The 17,584-nt window shown below is 43.7% G+C and overlaps 1 protein-coding gene across 2 annotated transcripts in view; it reads right to left on the bottom strand.

The window, feature by feature from the left end:
- The window catches only part of epha2b (eph receptor A2 b), a 49,836-nt gene that overhangs the window by 4,632 nt on the left and 27,620 nt on the right, over window positions 1–17,584 (bottom strand). For both annotated transcript variants that reach the window (XM_048615128.1, XM_020514335.2), the window contains exons 4-16: window positions 14,677–14,832; window positions 14,133–14,462; window positions 13,160–13,284; window positions 10,486–10,648; window positions 9,170–9,257; window positions 8,611–8,669; window positions 8,040–8,165; window positions 7,663–7,845; window positions 7,465–7,526; window positions 6,574–6,783; window positions 4,917–5,066; window positions 3,593–3,786; window positions 1,692–1,847 (exon numbers count right to left, since the gene is read on the bottom strand). In XM_048615128.1, the coding sequence (XP_048471085.1) occupies window positions 1,692–1,847; window positions 3,593–3,786; window positions 4,917–5,066; window positions 6,574–6,783; window positions 7,465–7,526; window positions 7,663–7,845; window positions 8,040–8,165; window positions 8,611–8,669; window positions 9,170–9,257; window positions 10,486–10,648; window positions 13,160–13,284; window positions 14,133–14,462; window positions 14,677–14,832 (2,002 nt within the window). The remainder of the gene's footprint in view (window positions 1–1,691; window positions 1,848–3,592; window positions 3,787–4,916; window positions 5,067–6,573; window positions 6,784–7,464; window positions 7,527–7,662; window positions 7,846–8,039; window positions 8,166–8,610; window positions 8,670–9,169; window positions 9,258–10,485; window positions 10,649–13,159; window positions 13,285–14,132; window positions 14,463–14,676; window positions 14,833–17,584) is intronic.

Below are 17,584 nucleotides of genomic sequence, written 5' to 3'. Positions count from 1 at the left end.
AAACGTCAGCCTTCCTGCTCCTCTGATGCTGCTTGGCCTGCTGTGTTCATCCAGCTCTACACCTTGTTATCTCAGATTCGCCAGCATCTGCAGTTCCTAATGTTTGTTTGTTTGTTTCTTCATATGCTACTGTACAGAACCAAGCTACTTTACTAACTATGTATATAAAGATATTTTTATGAATAAAAGTGTATTTTTGAAATTAAAAAATGGTTTGCAAGACAGCTTGCTTCGTTCTTGCTTCCCATTTTTCTTGCTTTATCGTTTTCTCTCCCATTGTTTTAGTATAAATAAAGCACTGATTATTTGTGGGAGTTTTATTACAATCTGCCCCAACCACTCCCAGGGGTGCACCATGTGTCTGTCCTCGCTATTACCGTACAAATTCAAGCCAAGATTTCTCACAATGCTCAGCCTCGACAGTAGATACTCCCTCGTTTAGGGATCAGGGTATGTTTTCACTTCTGTGACAAGCCTCTTGCTTCTGGCCTCTAACAGTGGGATACAGCACCAGTGTTAGTGCATATCAAGCTGCCTGCAGTGTTTATTATAGTCTGCAGGGCCAGATGGGTTTATTTATTTAGTCAAGCGATAACTCCATGTTAGACAGAGAGAAGTTAGATTGTCCTTAAACTATTAATAGTACATCCTGAAGTGCCTATATATCCATGAGAAAGAATCCAGGGAAGTAAACATTTTCTCTCACTCGAGAGATTTTGTTTATCCCCCACATTTTCTCATGGGACGAAGGCATCACTGACAAAGCCACCAAATCTTACCCACCTCTGAACTGAGGGGACCATTTCAGAGAACAGTTAAAAAGAGTTACAATGTTATCCACATTGCTGCAGGTATGGAGTCACATATAGGCCAGGCCAGGTCAGGTCAGGTCAGATTTTGTTTCAGAAAAAAAAACATTAGTAGACCAGATGTTTTTTATATAAAAAAAAACAAAAATTGATGTAGTTGTGACCATGAGAACTGAGACTGGCTTTAGAATTCTAGATTTTATTAACTCAATTTAAATTTCATTAGCAGCCATGATAGGATCTGGGCCCATCTCCCCAGAGCATTAATACAATAGCAAAATACTGCAGATGCTGGAGAACTGCTGTATATAATAAAAAAGCCATGGAGAAACTCAGTAGGTCCAGCAGCAGTGGAGAGAGAAACAGAGTGAACGTCTTTAAATCCAACAGGACTCTTCAAAACGTTGCACAAAATGTTACCATGCTTCATTTTTGCCTTTCCTAGAGCATTAATCTCTGGAATATTAGCCCTGGGATTTTACCACTGTGTCACCATCTGCCCTGTTAGTATCCTTTTCATGCTAATGGCTCTACTTACAAACTGATGATCTTGCAGAGGAGGAGAGGAGAAAATTCCCTGTGCATTTCTCCAGATACAGAACACCACAGGCACAAGTACTCCACTCACTGGAGTACTGCCTCCCAGAAAGACAGCATCACTTTAGTGAAGTTGTAGAGAACCAGAGGCACGCCTGCTCAGTAATGTATCAGACTGCGAGTCACCAGGGACCATTGCACTGAGTTTGTTGTGCACAGAAAAACCATGGTGATAAAAAAATCAGCAACCTAACAACTTATGCGAGCAGGAGGTATTAGCACCACTTTAAAAATCAGGAGCACACAGAGCCGTGCTTGAACTGCTGATCCCACCAATGTACTTACTCTGTGGTTAGCTGAACAATATGCTCCATGGTGTTGTACCCAGCTGTCATAAAATTCTCCAAATACTGGCCCATCTTTATAGAGTCCAGCCACTCGTTGACAGTACGGAAGATCATGCCATCGGTTCCACTTGTGCTAGGCAGCCGGATGGATACTCTGCAGAGAACCAGGAGATCAGCAAATTATAATTCATTTACAAGATTGAGAGGCACAGTCACTTTACATATGGACTAACTTCAGCTAAGCAACACCATAAATGATGCCTCAGAAGAGACGGTCATGAGTCTCGGTTGTTAAATTGGCTCAGAATTGTACACAGAGCTATCCTTTTGGTCAGACTGACACTGTGCATCACCAGATGGCCTATTTTGCTGTGGCTCCCCTTCACTGCAGATGATGGATTCTACCCATTTAATTGCTCAAATTGAAAGTTCTTTTGCAATACTTCCCTGTTAGTTGAATCAAACGTAACGAACAACTCATTTTTGAATCTACACCATCTAATTCAGTTCACAGATTTAATTCCACCCAGGACTGAAGAACAGATATCATTGCATCAGTGTTTGATCAACCCTGTCCCTTCAGCCTCCCGAACCAGAAATCTAGGTGATTTTCTTTGGAATGTTTTAATTGAGTGAGCAGGATTGACAGGTTTTTTACTGCAGTCTGTTTCATACCCCAGTACCCACTGGGTGACAGAGGAACCTTAAATCTTATTTTGGGCCTGTTAATCGCCACAAAAAGCTAGCCCTGACTTGGGATGGACTCAAGCTTGGGAGTAACCACAATCCCACAGCAGTAAGGGGTTAAATATCAGAAAACAAAGGCGATCAGTTGACTGCAGAGGCTAATAACGAGTCACATTTCTATTCAAGTACATACGCACACTTTCAGCAAATGCTTAAGTTCTGCCCCAAGCTAGTTAGACAAGCCTGGATTGTTGGCCCTGATTAATTTGCCCACAGCCACTACTCAAACAGGAGTTTCTGTGGTTTTTCCATTGTTCATACACCTGGAATACTGGAATGTGCGCTTTTGGTACTACAGAGCTGTCAAGTACACAGTTGGACCTTCGCCAGCACTGAGATTTCATTACCAAGAACATGTATGCAGTGCAACAAATCTAAACTGGCACTTAGAGAACCAGATCGGTACCACAATGGAGAGAATCCCAGTCAGGGTCAGAGCTGTACCAGTAATTGATTGGCACCAGGACGGCCAGCCGCAAGTATTTATTCAAACAACTCATCTATTCATCGTCCAGAGTTTGACTGTTTCATATTCATGTGGACAGGTCACTCAATCTTTACACTTTCATGTTCCTTTGGCAGCAGCAGAGAGTTAACCTTTTGGATATTTTGCGTGCAATGGTTAGAGCACAATGCTTTCTTGTAAGCTGAGTAAGATTTGGTCTCTCGTTCCTTGTGGCACATGGCAGTAACTCAAGACTGCATGTAGAGACAACAAAACCCCAACATCGCTCAGTTAGCAAGTACAGACATTTGATGAGGGATAACCCCTCATTGTGTTCTCTCATATACTCAACCCAATATCATACAACAGTGGGTAAAACAGACACAGGAACACAAAACCAACAGAATCAAATCTGCAAGTTATTTCAGTTAACTTCCTCTTGATAATGAAGAAAGTCTTTAACTAAAGCAATTGCTGGTGGTTTATCAAGTCAAAAGCCATTCACACTTCGTTATGTTGTCAAAGTTGGCATTGGCCTTTAGCCACTAATGAAGTGGTGTCCACAGACCAGACAGGTTTCTTCTGAAATTAACTGACAAGATTTGGGATCGAAGGGAGGTGTAATGAGATGCAGCATAACAAGTCACCACCTGACCCCAGCCCTCCTGAACAGAGCCTGGGGCACAGTGCCATCCCGTGGGACTTACCGTGGGTCGAAATCCGCAATGTTTTTCAGGGAGTCAGGGTTGCGGATCAGTTTGTCAAGGATGTTGACAATGTCACAGAATTTGGGTCGCTTGGCCCTCTCTTGTTGCCAGCACTGCATCATCAGCTGGTAGATGGCTGAAGGACAGTCCATTGGAGCAGGCAGGCGGAATCCTTCATTTATCGATTTCATCACCTACAACGGGGAAACGAGAGGAGGCTGAAAATTAACAACCCAAGTCATGGACAAGTGCTGTCTGCTTACAACTCTAAAAAAAAAGGCCACAGGTACTAAAGAACCACCAAGAGAACATCTATAAAGGAAGGTGACAAACTCAAAAGATTTCTCAGCCTAACTGTTGAGTGTAAGGCTCCTAATTGAAGGAGGGTAGCCTAGTGTCTCAGGAGTATCCATCTTTGGTGAGAGATAAGTTCTCTCATGCCAGGAAACCTGCTACACTGATGCAGTAAAGTGCTCCCTGAGGTTGAGATTAAGGCATACACTGTATCTAACCAGGAGCTAGAGAGGTGTACATAGAAATATAGGAAATAGGGAACCACAAGCAGGCCATTCAGCCCACTGAGCCTGCTCCACCAATGAGATTACAGCTGATCTTCTACCTCAATGGCATTTTCTTACACAAACCCCACATCCTTTAATATACTAAAGGGATCTATATTAACATATTAAGGAATGTGGGGTTTGTGTACGAAAATCACTAGAAATCTCAGTCTTTGTCTTCAGTATACTCAATGACCGAGCCCCTATAGCCTGTAGAGAGCGGTTTTCAAAAATGGCTGCCCAAAATATTCTATTCTCTGGCACGAAAATCCCTCACTTTAAATTAGCATCAGGTGACAATCAGGCTGCAGAATATTCAAAACTGCCAAACTTCTTCAATGTAAAACAACAAAAGTGAGAACAAAGTGGAGCCAAAATCCCCTACAGTACTAGAACCTTGTTCCTATTATCATTTTAAACCTTAACCTCGTAGTGGTTTCTTCATTCATAAGATTACAAAATTATTTGTATGAAATCAGGCAAGTTTTAGAGGACTCCCTCTCTTCTGCAAATGTTACTCTATTTGTGGACATTCATTCCTCTTGAATTGCTTCTGTTCTCCCAAGCTACTTTTCTGCCCCTCAGCACTCTTCAAATCACTTCTCTTTAGTCATGCCAGTGTTGCCTTTTCTTGTGTTTGCTATACAATTTTTAAGCTGCCAGATCTCATTTCCTGCCCCATTCAAGCTTTCCACTGCCCTGCGTCTTTAGTTCATTGAATCCAAGACTAGAGTTTGCACTGCTTAGGCAAAACTGCCACTTACCTCATGATTGGACATATCCCAGTAAGGCCTCTCGCCATAGGACAAGACTTCCCACATTACAATGCCAAAGCTCCACACGTCACTTGCAGAGGTAAACTTCCGATAAGCAATGGCCTCTGGAGCAGTCCAGCGGATGGGAATCTTCCCTCCCTGAAAGAGGCACATCATCAGCAACTGAGGATTACCTAGTTTTCCCCATTTTGCAGTTAAATCAATAGCATCAGGAAGTCAGAGATCTCACAACAATCCCCATCTTAATATCGCTCATTTCAGCTTGCCACATGACAGTGTGCTATTTCAGGTACATTTTTCTCAGCACTGATTATTTTCAATAACGCGGCTGGATTCTAGATGCTCTATGGACGTGCCTGCTGTAAGCAGCAATTAAGTGATCCTGATGGCTGATAGAATTTTAACCCAAAAGCTTCTAACTGTTGATACTAGATGGCCCAGAGAAAAAGTGGGCCCAAATGGATCCGTTCTTGCAGTCAAAGATTCCTGGCATTCTTATAAGTGACAAACCGCTTCATCTTTCAAGTTACCAAACTCATCAACAAGATTGCACAATGATATTTAGGACATTATTTGGTACCATATTGATGCAACATTCATCAAAATATTACACAATTGACTGGCAGTTCATAGGTTAAAATCTAGGAATGTGGGACAGAAAGTGAAAGCAGTTGGAAACCTGTAAACCTAAGAAAGTACACACACTCCGTTTCAGGAATCGGCCCTGAAAGAATAGATAAATGGGGGTTAGAATGGAGTAGAAGTGACATGGACATTGGGCCAAATCTGTTCTGCCCTGGCCTAAAATAATTGCATATTACCCAGTGTATCATGTTGTATTTGGAGAAAGACAAGTACAGGTTTATTAAAAAGGGTAAGAAAAGCTATTGGCAACATTATAAAATGTTAAAGGTAAAACTGTAAATGTGGACAAACTACACAGAATAACAAACATCCAGGGAACATGATTTGGAATTTATAGGTCAGAGACAGAGCTTTGGATGGATGATTTATATACAAACAAAGAGGGGACAGTATAGCAAGACTAAGAAAAAGCAACCACTCTCACTCTCTGCCTCAGACACCCCTATTTTGGGTGTAGGCTTGTAAAATTTGGCAATTTTAAGAAATAAATCAAATATTAATCTTTTACTGCTAAGAAATTGAGCTTATTCAGCTTTTTAACTAAAATACCTGGAGCAAATGTTTGAGCAGCACCTAAAGCCCAACTCCCATTACAACGTGGGTGGGACCAAGTTACTGCAGATGCTGGGATCTGTACTGAAAACAACAAATGCTGAAGATCACAGCAGGTCAGGCAGCATTGTGGAGAGAGATCAAGCTAACGTTTCAAGTGTGATGTCAGCTCTAAAAAAGAACTCAAAACATTAGCTTGCTCTCTCTCCACAGATGCTGCCTGACCTGCTGTGATCTCCAGCATTTGTTGCTTTCAGCCCCGTTACAACACAGCAGTTTGGAGTTTGTTCAAGGACGGAGATCTGATTAAATAAAAACTTGGAGTGAGGTGTTGCCACCTAATTGCCAAAAGGAATGCCATGATCCCAGTCCCTACTTGAAAATACAAAGACTCAGAGGGATTCTGCTTCCCCCATCCAAGCCCTTCTTACTACAAAGAATCACTCACACTCGTGGTGTATGTCCCCTCGGTGTCATCTTCCAAAACTCGGGAGAGCCCAAAGTCTGACACTTTGCAAACCAGCTGACTATTCACCAGGATGTTACGAGCCGCTAGATCCCGGTGCACGTAGTTCATGTCGGAAAGGTACTTCATGCCAGATGAAATCCCCCGCAGCATTCCAACCAGTTGGAGAGAAGAGAAGTCGCCATCATTCCTCTGCAACCAAAGAAGTGAATACTCATGAATCTCCACGACACTCCCTCACTTAACAATTCATCCACAGTCAAACAACTCAACACCATCGCAGAAATTACAGCAGGAAGCTAACTAAACACTGAAGCACCCCAGTCATTGCCCCCCAAACCTAAAAATGATTTTGGAAAGACAACTGAACGGATCGCAACGCAAACTTCAGGGATCACACCAAGAGTCAGCTCCTGCACTTTCCGATGTTCACACACAGGGAAGAACTGCTGTACCAAGCTCGAATCTCAACACCCTATCGCTCTTGCAGAACTCAAATCTGCAAGAGTTAAAGCTCCAGTACTCTGCCAAACTTTCCCTCCCTGGAAGATGACTCAATACATTTACTGAAACAGGAGGAAATGGTTGTAAATTGTACATATTCACATATGAGGACTATGAGGTTGGAATGTATGAAAGCATAGAGACATGTGAAATGGGTGAGATATATACCAGCTGGCTGGTAAGGCTCTCTTCTTACACTACAATTTCTTACAGAGTGTTACAGGGGATGTGATGAAGGATGTTGTTCTATATACAAATCAGACCAACACTGCAATGCACAAGAACTTCCATTCTGCAATGTAAAACTGCTCCAGCTTCTCATCCTAATAAGGATCCAACCAGGAATCTAAAAAGTAAATAGACTCTTACCCGGAGATAGGCATCTAGTGCTCCATTTTCCATATACTCTGTCACAATCATCAGGGGTTTGTCTGTAAGGAGAAATCAAGTGTTAAAGACAAGAACATTGCCATTAGACATTCACTGTCACTCCCAAGGACATTGCTAAACTGTTTGTGATTGACATTTTCAAGAGGATGCATGTTTTCATTCAACCAGCTTACTCACATTTGGTCACGACCCCCTCCAGGTGAATGATGTTGTGGTGACTGAACTGTCCCATGATGCTCGCTTCACTCAGGAAATCAATCCTTTGGCTCTCCGTGTAGCCAGCTTTCAGGGTTTTAATCGCAACACCAATTTCCTTCCGTCCCTTCTTCAAAATCCCTTTGTAGACTTCACCAAACTCACCTGTTCCGATACAAAGCAGAGAGTTTGTCAAGGTGTACATTTGTATTACAATAGGCACAAACACACCGCGGTTGAATATTGCACAGGCCTGAATTTATTACTGTCTAATACTGCCCATGGCACTCTAAAACATACCTAGATTTTCAGTTCTAGTGTTTGATAATAGGTCATGGCCATTGGAAAGCATTACATACCGGCTCCAATCACTTTTTGCTTGGTGATCGCAGATGGATGAATCTCATCGGCAAACTTTAGGACAGCCTGGTTTGGGTCCTCGTATGTATGTGGATCAACATAGGTCTTCAGAGGCTTCAGCTGGTCTGCAGGCACACACACACACAAAAAAAAAAAAATCAATGTGCAGTCCACATCTGTGAAAACAGCAGGCAAAATACTGCCAACGTGATTACCTATGTGACCCAAGGCAGTACTAAAAGCCTGTTGATACCCAAATAAAACCTTTGGGCCTAGCAGGGTGGGGCACAGTTAGCCAAACAGAGCCAAGTGGCCTGTTGCAGGGTGGGCCCTACAAGTACCTACATGAGCTCTTGTGGCAGAGGCTGAGTGCACCTGTGGGAGTCATAACCAGTATTGCCTTAAAGAACTGGCTTTTTCAATATTCAGGTCAGTGTTACAGACAGTTTGCAGCAAGTACAAATAGGACCCTGGGGAACACATGAAGTTGGGGTAATTAAAAATAGTCTCTCCCAGTTTCCATTCTGACTCTTGTGTTGCGAAGGCAGGCTCTTTAGCCATGAGACTTACCAGGGAGTTTGGTGAAATAAATATCCTCAGGTCCCTGACGTGCCCGGGCACTTGGTTTCCTAGGAAACACAAATTCCAAAAAAATTAATAGTATCCTAGCTTAGGAGTGCACACAGTAACATTGATCATCGAATACCAGGTAACAAGAGGTCTCGTTTTCTAATGTTGCAAGAAGTGAAAAGAAGTGTCGCGATTTCATCCCTATGCAGCTCCTAACTAGGTTTATATTTGAATGCTATAACATTTTTCTTCTAAAATTTGCACCACCTTCCCTCTCCTTTCATAAAAAGGAAAGGAAAATTTGACTCCTTCCAAACTAATTAAATGACCATGCGTTGACTGATCCATTTGTTCTGTCCTACCTCAGACAGACACTCTTTGACTTTCAAAATAGGAGTACTACTTACAACTTTTATTAATAAAAGTGGACCACACAATGGACTGGATGCATTCTTGGACCACGTAATGAACAAGTATCCGACTATGACCCACAAAGTTACAGCTTGCACGAAAACATGAGTACCAAGGTGGCTATTTTGATCACAAGGTGAAAACTCACCTCCGCCTAATATAGATGACAATGCACAGCAACAGCACCAGCACCACTCCTCCAACCACCAAGCCCACTATAAGTGTCAAATTCGAATCTGCAGAAAGAAAGGGAATAATTGTCTCAACCTGGGTTGCATCCAATAGGTTACCCGCTGCACATTTCCATTTGACCACACATGTACATTACACACATTCCTTCCTTTCCCAACATCATTTATTTTTATTTCAGATGAAATTCCAACAGTGTTTGGAACCCACTGACCCAGAAAGTGGATATTGGTCAGGTAGACTATAGTGCCAGCCCAAAGTCAGTGTGAATGCTACATTATGAGTGCTAGTTGCCCTCAGTACCCAGGCAGCTAAACCATTTCTCCCGAGAGTACAGGAATAAGGTAGTCTCACTACAAGTGAGCAAGCCTTTGAGGCCATGCTTGCAATATAGTGTTTTTTAATCCTCTGTATCTCGTTATATTCACCTTAAGAGCACTAGATTGGTTCCTGGGATAAGACAGTTGTGCTGCGATGGGAGCCTGAGTAAATTGGGCTTTATATTCTGTGAAATTTAGAAAGAATGAGAGGTGTTCTAATTGAAAAATGCTGAAGGGGTTTGACAGGGTAAGGACCAAAAAGTGGTTCAACCCTGTTTGGGGCATTTAGAACAACAGCACAGAGTCTCAGGTTAAGGGGACATTCACTTGGGACTGAGCAGAGAAGGTTCTTCTAAAGGGTTGTGAATCTCTACCCCAAACATGTTGTAGGTGCTCCATCATTGATTATAATGTAGACAGAGATAGATTTTGGATCTCTTGGGGGACATGGGGAGTGGCTGGGAAGGTGGAGTTGAGATAGAAGATCAGCCATGGAGCAGGCTAGAAGGGCTGAATAGTCTACTCCTGCTTTCGTATCTTACATGTTCGAGCACAAAACAACATTCAAAGCACTAAATGCAGAGTGGATTCAAAAACCTCACAGAGCAAGTGAGGGTTGCACAGGAGGCTTTGATTTGTTAATGCGACTCCTTGGACTGGATTGTAAGGGGCCAAGAGGTTTTAAAAAGCAAAAGGGAGTCACAAAAAGCAGGAAAAACAATAAAACTAATTGAACAGAATAGGATCTGAACAGCACAGGAATATTGGCAATACACTGTAGTTCCCACCATCATCTGGACAAATGAATGAATTAGCTTCTAACAGAGTGTCTCCCCCCTCAAAGATTTCTCAAATCTTCACAGGCCTGTCTATTATTCCTTTCATTTTATATTTTAAAAGAGGAATATGATGTTATTACAAAGCAAAATCTGGGAATCCAGTAGCAATACATCACCTTTATCTGGAAGAGTCAGGAACTCATAGGTCTCACTGTAAAACCCAGCCCCACTGGGCATCATCGCCTGCACACGAAAAACATACACCGTTCCAGGCTGCAAGTTTGTAACCTTCACAAAGTTATTGTCAGACCGCAGCACTGTGTAGCTCTGTTGATCCACCTACAGGGAGGACATTGGAAGAAAAAGGCAGTTAAAGCAGCCGCTCCCATTATGTAGGCAAGCATGTTGACCTCAGCCTCTTAGGGGTCATGCTGGGGTGAGGGTGTTGCTCATAGCAGAATATAAAGTGAAAAGAATTAAACCTCTCCTTTGTGATTTCTCTTGTTCCATAAAGCAGTGGTGATTAACAGGCAGTAATGATCTCTTTGGAACAGTGAATGGGCCATAAACACAAGGAGAACACAGAAATGAGATGCCCTGAGAACTATGCAAACCTTTCTCTGCAAAAAGAATGCATGCATACTGAACAAGAGAATAACATCACTTTTGTAACTCACAAAAAAGGAGCTGCACCCTAAGCCACAAAACAAAGCAATTTCAATTCACTGTAACACTCCATTCACAAGCTTCTGATGTGCAGTGGACAGAAATTTATTTCTATGATCAATATTTTCGCTTCCTATTCAAGATGACGTACTCACAAATGGATTCCACATGGGTCTGCATTCACTGAAATCAGCCTCCTTCCTGTGTGAGCCTAAATGGTGACGTGCTGGGCCTTTTGACCATCACTAGACATCACTTTGATATCCAAGTACATACACGTTCCCAGTAAAAAGGACAAAACAAAAAAAAAAAAAGGTCAGGAATATTCCTGCCTCTATCCACTCGCTCCTTTAGCCCAGAGATACTCAAACCAGATTACGCATCCCCAACGGCAGCTCTTCCTGATGCCAGTTTATTCAGCAGAGATTGAGCATGAAACTCTTCCAAGATGGTTTTATATAGGTGCTGGCACAGAACCCATATTCATGCAACCCCTCAGATATTTGGGAGTCTCTGGTGCAAGACATAAAACTTCTTACAGCAGGATTAGTTTTAACCTAGACAACAAGGTGCAGAGCTGGATGAACACAGCAGGCCAAGTAGCATCGTAACCTACACATTTTTAGGGAGAGAATTTTGCATAACAAATTCACTTCGCCTAAGACATGGAACCTGCGCTGCAGGTTCTAGTTCCTATTGACAACTTGTCAGTTTCCACTTAACACCTCGAGGGAATTAACTGGGTGTTTCTTACTCATCTCAACGAGGGATTAGTCTGACTCTATGTAACAGTATCTGTGTTTCAGGATGTTACACTTATTACACACTACACAGCCTTACAGCTGCTTCGAGTTCAACACCCTCTCTCACTTGTACATCCCCCTAATTAAACTGCAGACTGGTTTCAGATCACCTCTGGTTTCAGCAGATCTGCTGGGTATGAAATTCCTCTGAATGTTTGAGATGCATGAAAACCATCACCCATGCTAAAATCTGGATCAAGCTAGGAAGAGATCTACACCTAATCTGTAAGGTTTAGGCTTCCCCAACATAATCCCTCCCCACAGGGACTCAAACCCAGAGTTTAGTTGCAAGTGCAGCATCTGTTTTCAGTTTGCTGGAAGGAGTTACACAGGGCAGTCCGATTCATGCTATTGTCCTGGGTGTTTCTGTCCAATACTATTCATCAGTTTGCACACCACCAGCTGCATGGGTCTTTGATCTGGAGGGGAAGCAGCTAACTTCCCCTTTCAGAAAGCCCTGTGTCCCTTCGACTTCTCTGCTCTTAACTTAAATTCACCTCACAGCTTGCCACTGAATTTCACATGTGGCCTTCTGCTGTTTACTTAGCAGTTGCGAGTCATAAAAAGGAGACTGTTCGACCATTTAGACTACCACAAACCTCCTCTAGGAATTTGCCGTCATCAAAAAGAAAAAAAAGTTTCTGAAAACAAAAACACAACAGTGATCCCAGGGGGCTCTGTCCAGAACCTCCACGTGCCGACGTAAAATTGGATCAGGTACTGTTTGATTTCCCAAAGTTGAAGAACCATGGTGCTGAATCTGTAGAACACAACCCATGAACGTACATCCAACAACCTGCTGAGGAGGACAGGGAGTAGGGACCACAAAATGCCTGGCTGGATCAAGTCAGCATTGGAGTCTCGTGTGAAACAGAGTGCCGTAACACTTTCCAAAATATCTGGAAAAGACACCAAAGCAATACCAAGGATGGCAGATTCTCGATCCAACAATTGGATCCTCAAACAGCAGTGGTTCATTGGCGTACGAGAGCTGTCCTTGAAGAACCAGTGGCATGTTGCAGCATAGTATCGATGACGGTGCGGTATTGAAGGGAAACTGGTATCAGGATTGGTGCCAAAGCAAGTCGGCATTTTCAAGAGGGCAATAAAACACAGGGAATTAATAATTTTGCATATTTTATAGCAGGTTCAATTGCTTGTTCAAAAGGTGCAACCAAGTGTGTTCCCAGTGACAACCACTCCTCAAGCATCACTAGATCGATATCATACAGAGATAAAAGGAAGTCACAGCAACTATGCCAGCGAGAGAACTAGGGCAGCAGCTGCAAAGCAAGCCACATGCAATGGGCTATTGGAGCTTCAACAAGGAAGGAACAGGTAGATGAAAGGAGTGGACCAAGTTATACAACAAAACTCTCACCTTTTTGCTGTACATGAGCTCATAGCCAGAAATGCTTCTCAGTTGCCTCCTGGGAACGCTCCAGGACAGAGTAAGGCTGGTCTTCTCCTGATCCTCCAGAATGATCGAGGTGATTTTAGGAGGCTCTGTAGGAGTGAGAACAGGTCATAAATACTGTGCAAGTGACCATATGGTCAAGGACAAGCAACTGTGACATCTGAAGTGTGATTCTCCTGGTTCAGTTTAAACAATGGCAGTCCAGTAGCTTAGAGAAATTTAGGGAAGATATTTTGCAATACTGGACTTGTCCTTTTTTCAAAAAAAATTCTATAGTAGGATGTAGGCCAGCGTTTGTTGCCCAGCCTCAAGTGCCTTGAATGAGGCATCTTGCTGAGCTACATCAGAGGACAGTTTGGAGTCAACCACATACCATGTGTAGGCCAGATGGGATAAGGACCAATTTCCTCCTCCAAAAGGACATTTATGAGCCAGAGGGATTTTTACACCATTATAGGGATGGCGACCACAAAAATGAGACCAGCATTCAATTCCAAACTTTTAGTTGCATTCCACCAGCTACTGATTGGAAGCCACGTCTCGAAAGCATTACTGTGGGCCTCAGGATTACTAATCTAGCAGCATTGCCACTCTTCAGGTATACTGTGAAAAGACCTGGCTAGAGGTGCACAGGATTTCGAACAAATAAATAGCTTGACAAGTGTTTACAGAGCTAACCAACAGTCCAGGCCACAATTAGAAGTTTGGCACAAACCATCCAAATTCCAGCAAATACACATTGCCATAGGACAGCTCTCACATTACTGAGAAACGAATGGTGGGGGTTTAACCAGACCTTGGGAAAAGTTGAGAAGGACAGTCCTTTAATGTAATATCAACCGTTGCAGGAGCTGAACTCACACCGTCGGCATCGTCTGCACCGCAAACCAGCCATCCGAGCTAAACCATCCCACCAACAAATGCATCAATCACTTACCCGTCTCATTGATGAAGGCCACAGTGCTGGCAATGCTGCGCATGACGCTCTGATCAGATACCCCATTCCTCGCTTCCACCCTGAAGGTGTAGTTGGCGTGCGGTTCCAGCTCCATCACACTCACTGTAGTCTGGACAAACGGAGACCGGTGGGTAAAGTGGACGGCAGCCTCGCAGGGTTTGCAGCTTCCCGTGTCCCAGGCACAACGTTCGCACACCACAGTGTAGGTGACATCACTGCGGCCCCCGGTGTCACTGGGCGGCATCCATTTTAACACTACTGTGGAACCCACAGCTGTAGCAGTCAGAGCTTCTGGCACAGATGGTGGTTCTGAGGATCGGACACAAGAGGGGAGATTAAAAATCAGCTTGCTGCTGAGGAGACTTGTTTACTGAATTCTCAATGGCCGTCATCGCAACCTACTCATGCTAATAATCCCTGGAGTAGGCTTTGGGCCTAGGTAGAATCAAAGCCTAACGTTGCAGGGTGCACACTGAACACTGCATGCAATGCAGTTTGTTGCTGAAAAGGGGATTGTACTCACGAGAACAGGCAGAGGTGGCCGGGTCACTGGGAGCTCGATAGAAACCGTCCTCGCAGGGACACGATGTGGAACCCGCTTCGGAGGGCTGGGTGTTGGCAGGACATTCCAAGCAGGGATCGTTGGAGGCCTCCGATTTGAAGAAGCCCTCTTTACACTCTGAAAGGCAAATCCCAGAATGAGCGGGAGCCGACGGATCAGGAACAGCACAACAGGATCCCACATGGGTCGAAAAGGTTCAAGTCAGAGACTGGCAGCCAAAATTTCACATCAGTATCACACATCTTTTCACTCACATTCCTCCACCCTTTTCTGGTAGCTCCCAGAAGGCCCCATCCGTTACACTTAAACATAAGCAGTTAAGAATTGCTGGGACCATCGAAGTGTAGACTGGTGTTGTTTAATTTCAGCAAATTCAAGGAAAGTGCTTTTTATGTCCTGGGACCCTCACTACATCACACAGCAGCAGGAAAGCCGTTTGCACAGAAATGGTATTGAATGATTTTATCTGCAGATAAAAACTTTTTATTGAAGAGAGAGTGGAGGTGGGGAGCAGACTCACTTTTGCAGATGGTCAGCATGGACAAAAAAAATGGACAAATGGCCAATGACCTTTCTACGTTCCCTACACGATGATGAATACTGCTTTCACTCAAGCCTGTTTTATACACTGGATTTACACGTTGGCAGGGAAATTCAACACATGAACTGTGCAGAAATTCAGAAATCTGCCACTCTGGCATCCACCTCCCACTCACCCCAACCAGACAGATAGGAACCACACCACCATAGAAACGGCACAAAATAGACGGTTACTTCATGATGGAAAGTTCAAGACACCCCTTCACTTAAACGCTCATGAGCAGCTAAGGTGGAATTTAATTTATTTGTGTAAACAGCGCGTCAACTGCCTGACAATCAGGCAATGGGAACTGTCAAACCTGTCATTCTAATGAAAGGCTTCAGCAGGTATCAATTATACTGCTGAGGCCCAATCCCCTCACTTTTGGGGAATTCCTGGTATTTTCCTGCATTCCAACTCAACATGTACTCGACAGCTGTGGGGACAACTGCTCAGAGCAAACAGCCACCTCCTGTTGGTTGCACAGAATGGGTCCGGACCTCAAACTGGAGTTTAACGAGGGGCAGAATAACAGTGCCTCTGTGCACACAGCCCAGGAGAGCTGATCTCATGGGCAAGTGTGCGTGTGCTGAGCATTTCCATTCACTCCGAGAACATTTCCAAAACAGACAAAAGGCTGAAGAATTAGAGGGGGCAGGGAAAGAAAGGAGGTTCTCCACACAACCCCAGGCCCATTCACTCCAAAATGGTTTGTTCCCTTCATCTCTCCAGCAACCAACTGACTTATCAATCAGTGCTCAGAGCACATTTAACAGAAAATATAGCCCACTTTCCCAGTAATGCATCTGTCTGCTTTAGGGAAGAACAATAAAACTCCCAGATGCCCCATTGAGTGATCATTGGAAAATCACCATTTGCAATATTTGAGGGCTCACTTGACTGCCTCTGTCTGAAAACTTAACAGAAAAGTGTTAACACGAGTTAGACGCTTGTCATGCCAATATACAGAGCATTCGTACACTAACAGTACACATTGCAAAATACCAACCCCTCACTCTCAATTTGGAGACTGACCTCAATCAACACAATGAAATAAATGGGGTGGAAATGTGAACTTCATTTATAAACCTTCCCAAAACATTGGACTTACTAAAGCAATCTTTGTCTCCCCCACCCTAACCATCAATAAAGTATGTGAAGTGGCATCAGGCAAGAAAGAAGAGGCGATGTGGGATCTTGCTGTGCACAAACACCAATACAATAACAGCCTGAACCTCTCTTCTCATGACGATGGCTGAAGGATGCATATCAAGGAGATCTCCTGTGCCCTTTCCAAGGGGTTTGTGGAATCTTTGATCTCCACTCAAGCTGCTGAAGCTCTCATTCAAAAGACAGCACTTCCAGAAGGGCAATAGAATCAGTTTAGATTCTGCATTCCAGTCCCTGGGTCAGGAACTTAACCTATAACCTTCCAACTCAGAGGTTACCACTGAACCAAGGCCCCCACTTTGTTATGGAACGAAGCACAGCTCTTTGTAAAGCCCTTAAGATTACTTGAAATGCCTGGCTCCCAAACCATAGGCACACTCCACCATCTATACACGCTTGCATTTCCCAAACAAGTAGCTTTCAGTAACTGTGGTAACAAAGTCAGTGAGAATAGCCCCTCTCTCAAACTGAGCTCACTGTCTTTGGGTTGTCCAGTTCACTAATCAGAGTCAAAAGGAAATCCAAGTTCTTTTGACAGCAACTCTCATTGTCTCCTGGAATATAAATAGTCACGTCAACACGGACATTCTGCTTAACAATGATGTCAGACAGCTGCCCAGATGGCAAGGGACCTCAGATTACACAGCTGTCTTATCATGGAGACCCTGGGACACAGGAGTAGCAAGCCTGCTTTGTTGGAACCAGCAGCTCATGGAGAGCTGGGGTTCAAGTTAATAGGAATCTCTAGCTGGGCAGGCCGGATGGTAATGCACACCGAGTGTGGTGCTGATAATGTTCAGAGCTTAGTCAGCATGCCATTCCCTCTGTTCATTATTAACCCAAAACAAAGCCAGGCCTCCTTACAGTCTCTGCCTCTATAATGGTTGCTATCCAGGGATTATGCTGGTCCTGTATCAGTTCAGTTCCCATGGCCTGGTACACCCTATGCACATGGCCTTTTGTGACTAGAAATATTTCAATCACTCAGGGCTCATGGCAGCACCAGTGGCCTACAAATAAGCTTTAATATTCATCACGTAACAAAAACGCAATCCCAACAGCTGGATTGTTACTGCAAACTGATGAGATCCCGAGCATGCAATGTGGGATATCATCTGT

Source organism: Rhincodon typus, chromosome 31 (genome assembly GCF_021869965.1).
Source record: "Rhincodon typus isolate 14 chromosome 31, sRhiTyp1.1, whole genome shotgun sequence".
NCBI lineage: Eukaryota > Metazoa > Chordata > Chondrichthyes > Orectolobiformes > Rhincodontidae > Rhincodon > Rhincodon typus.
Note: the sequence above shows the minus strand (reverse complement) of the source record. Positions and strands in the feature narration are given on the sequence as shown.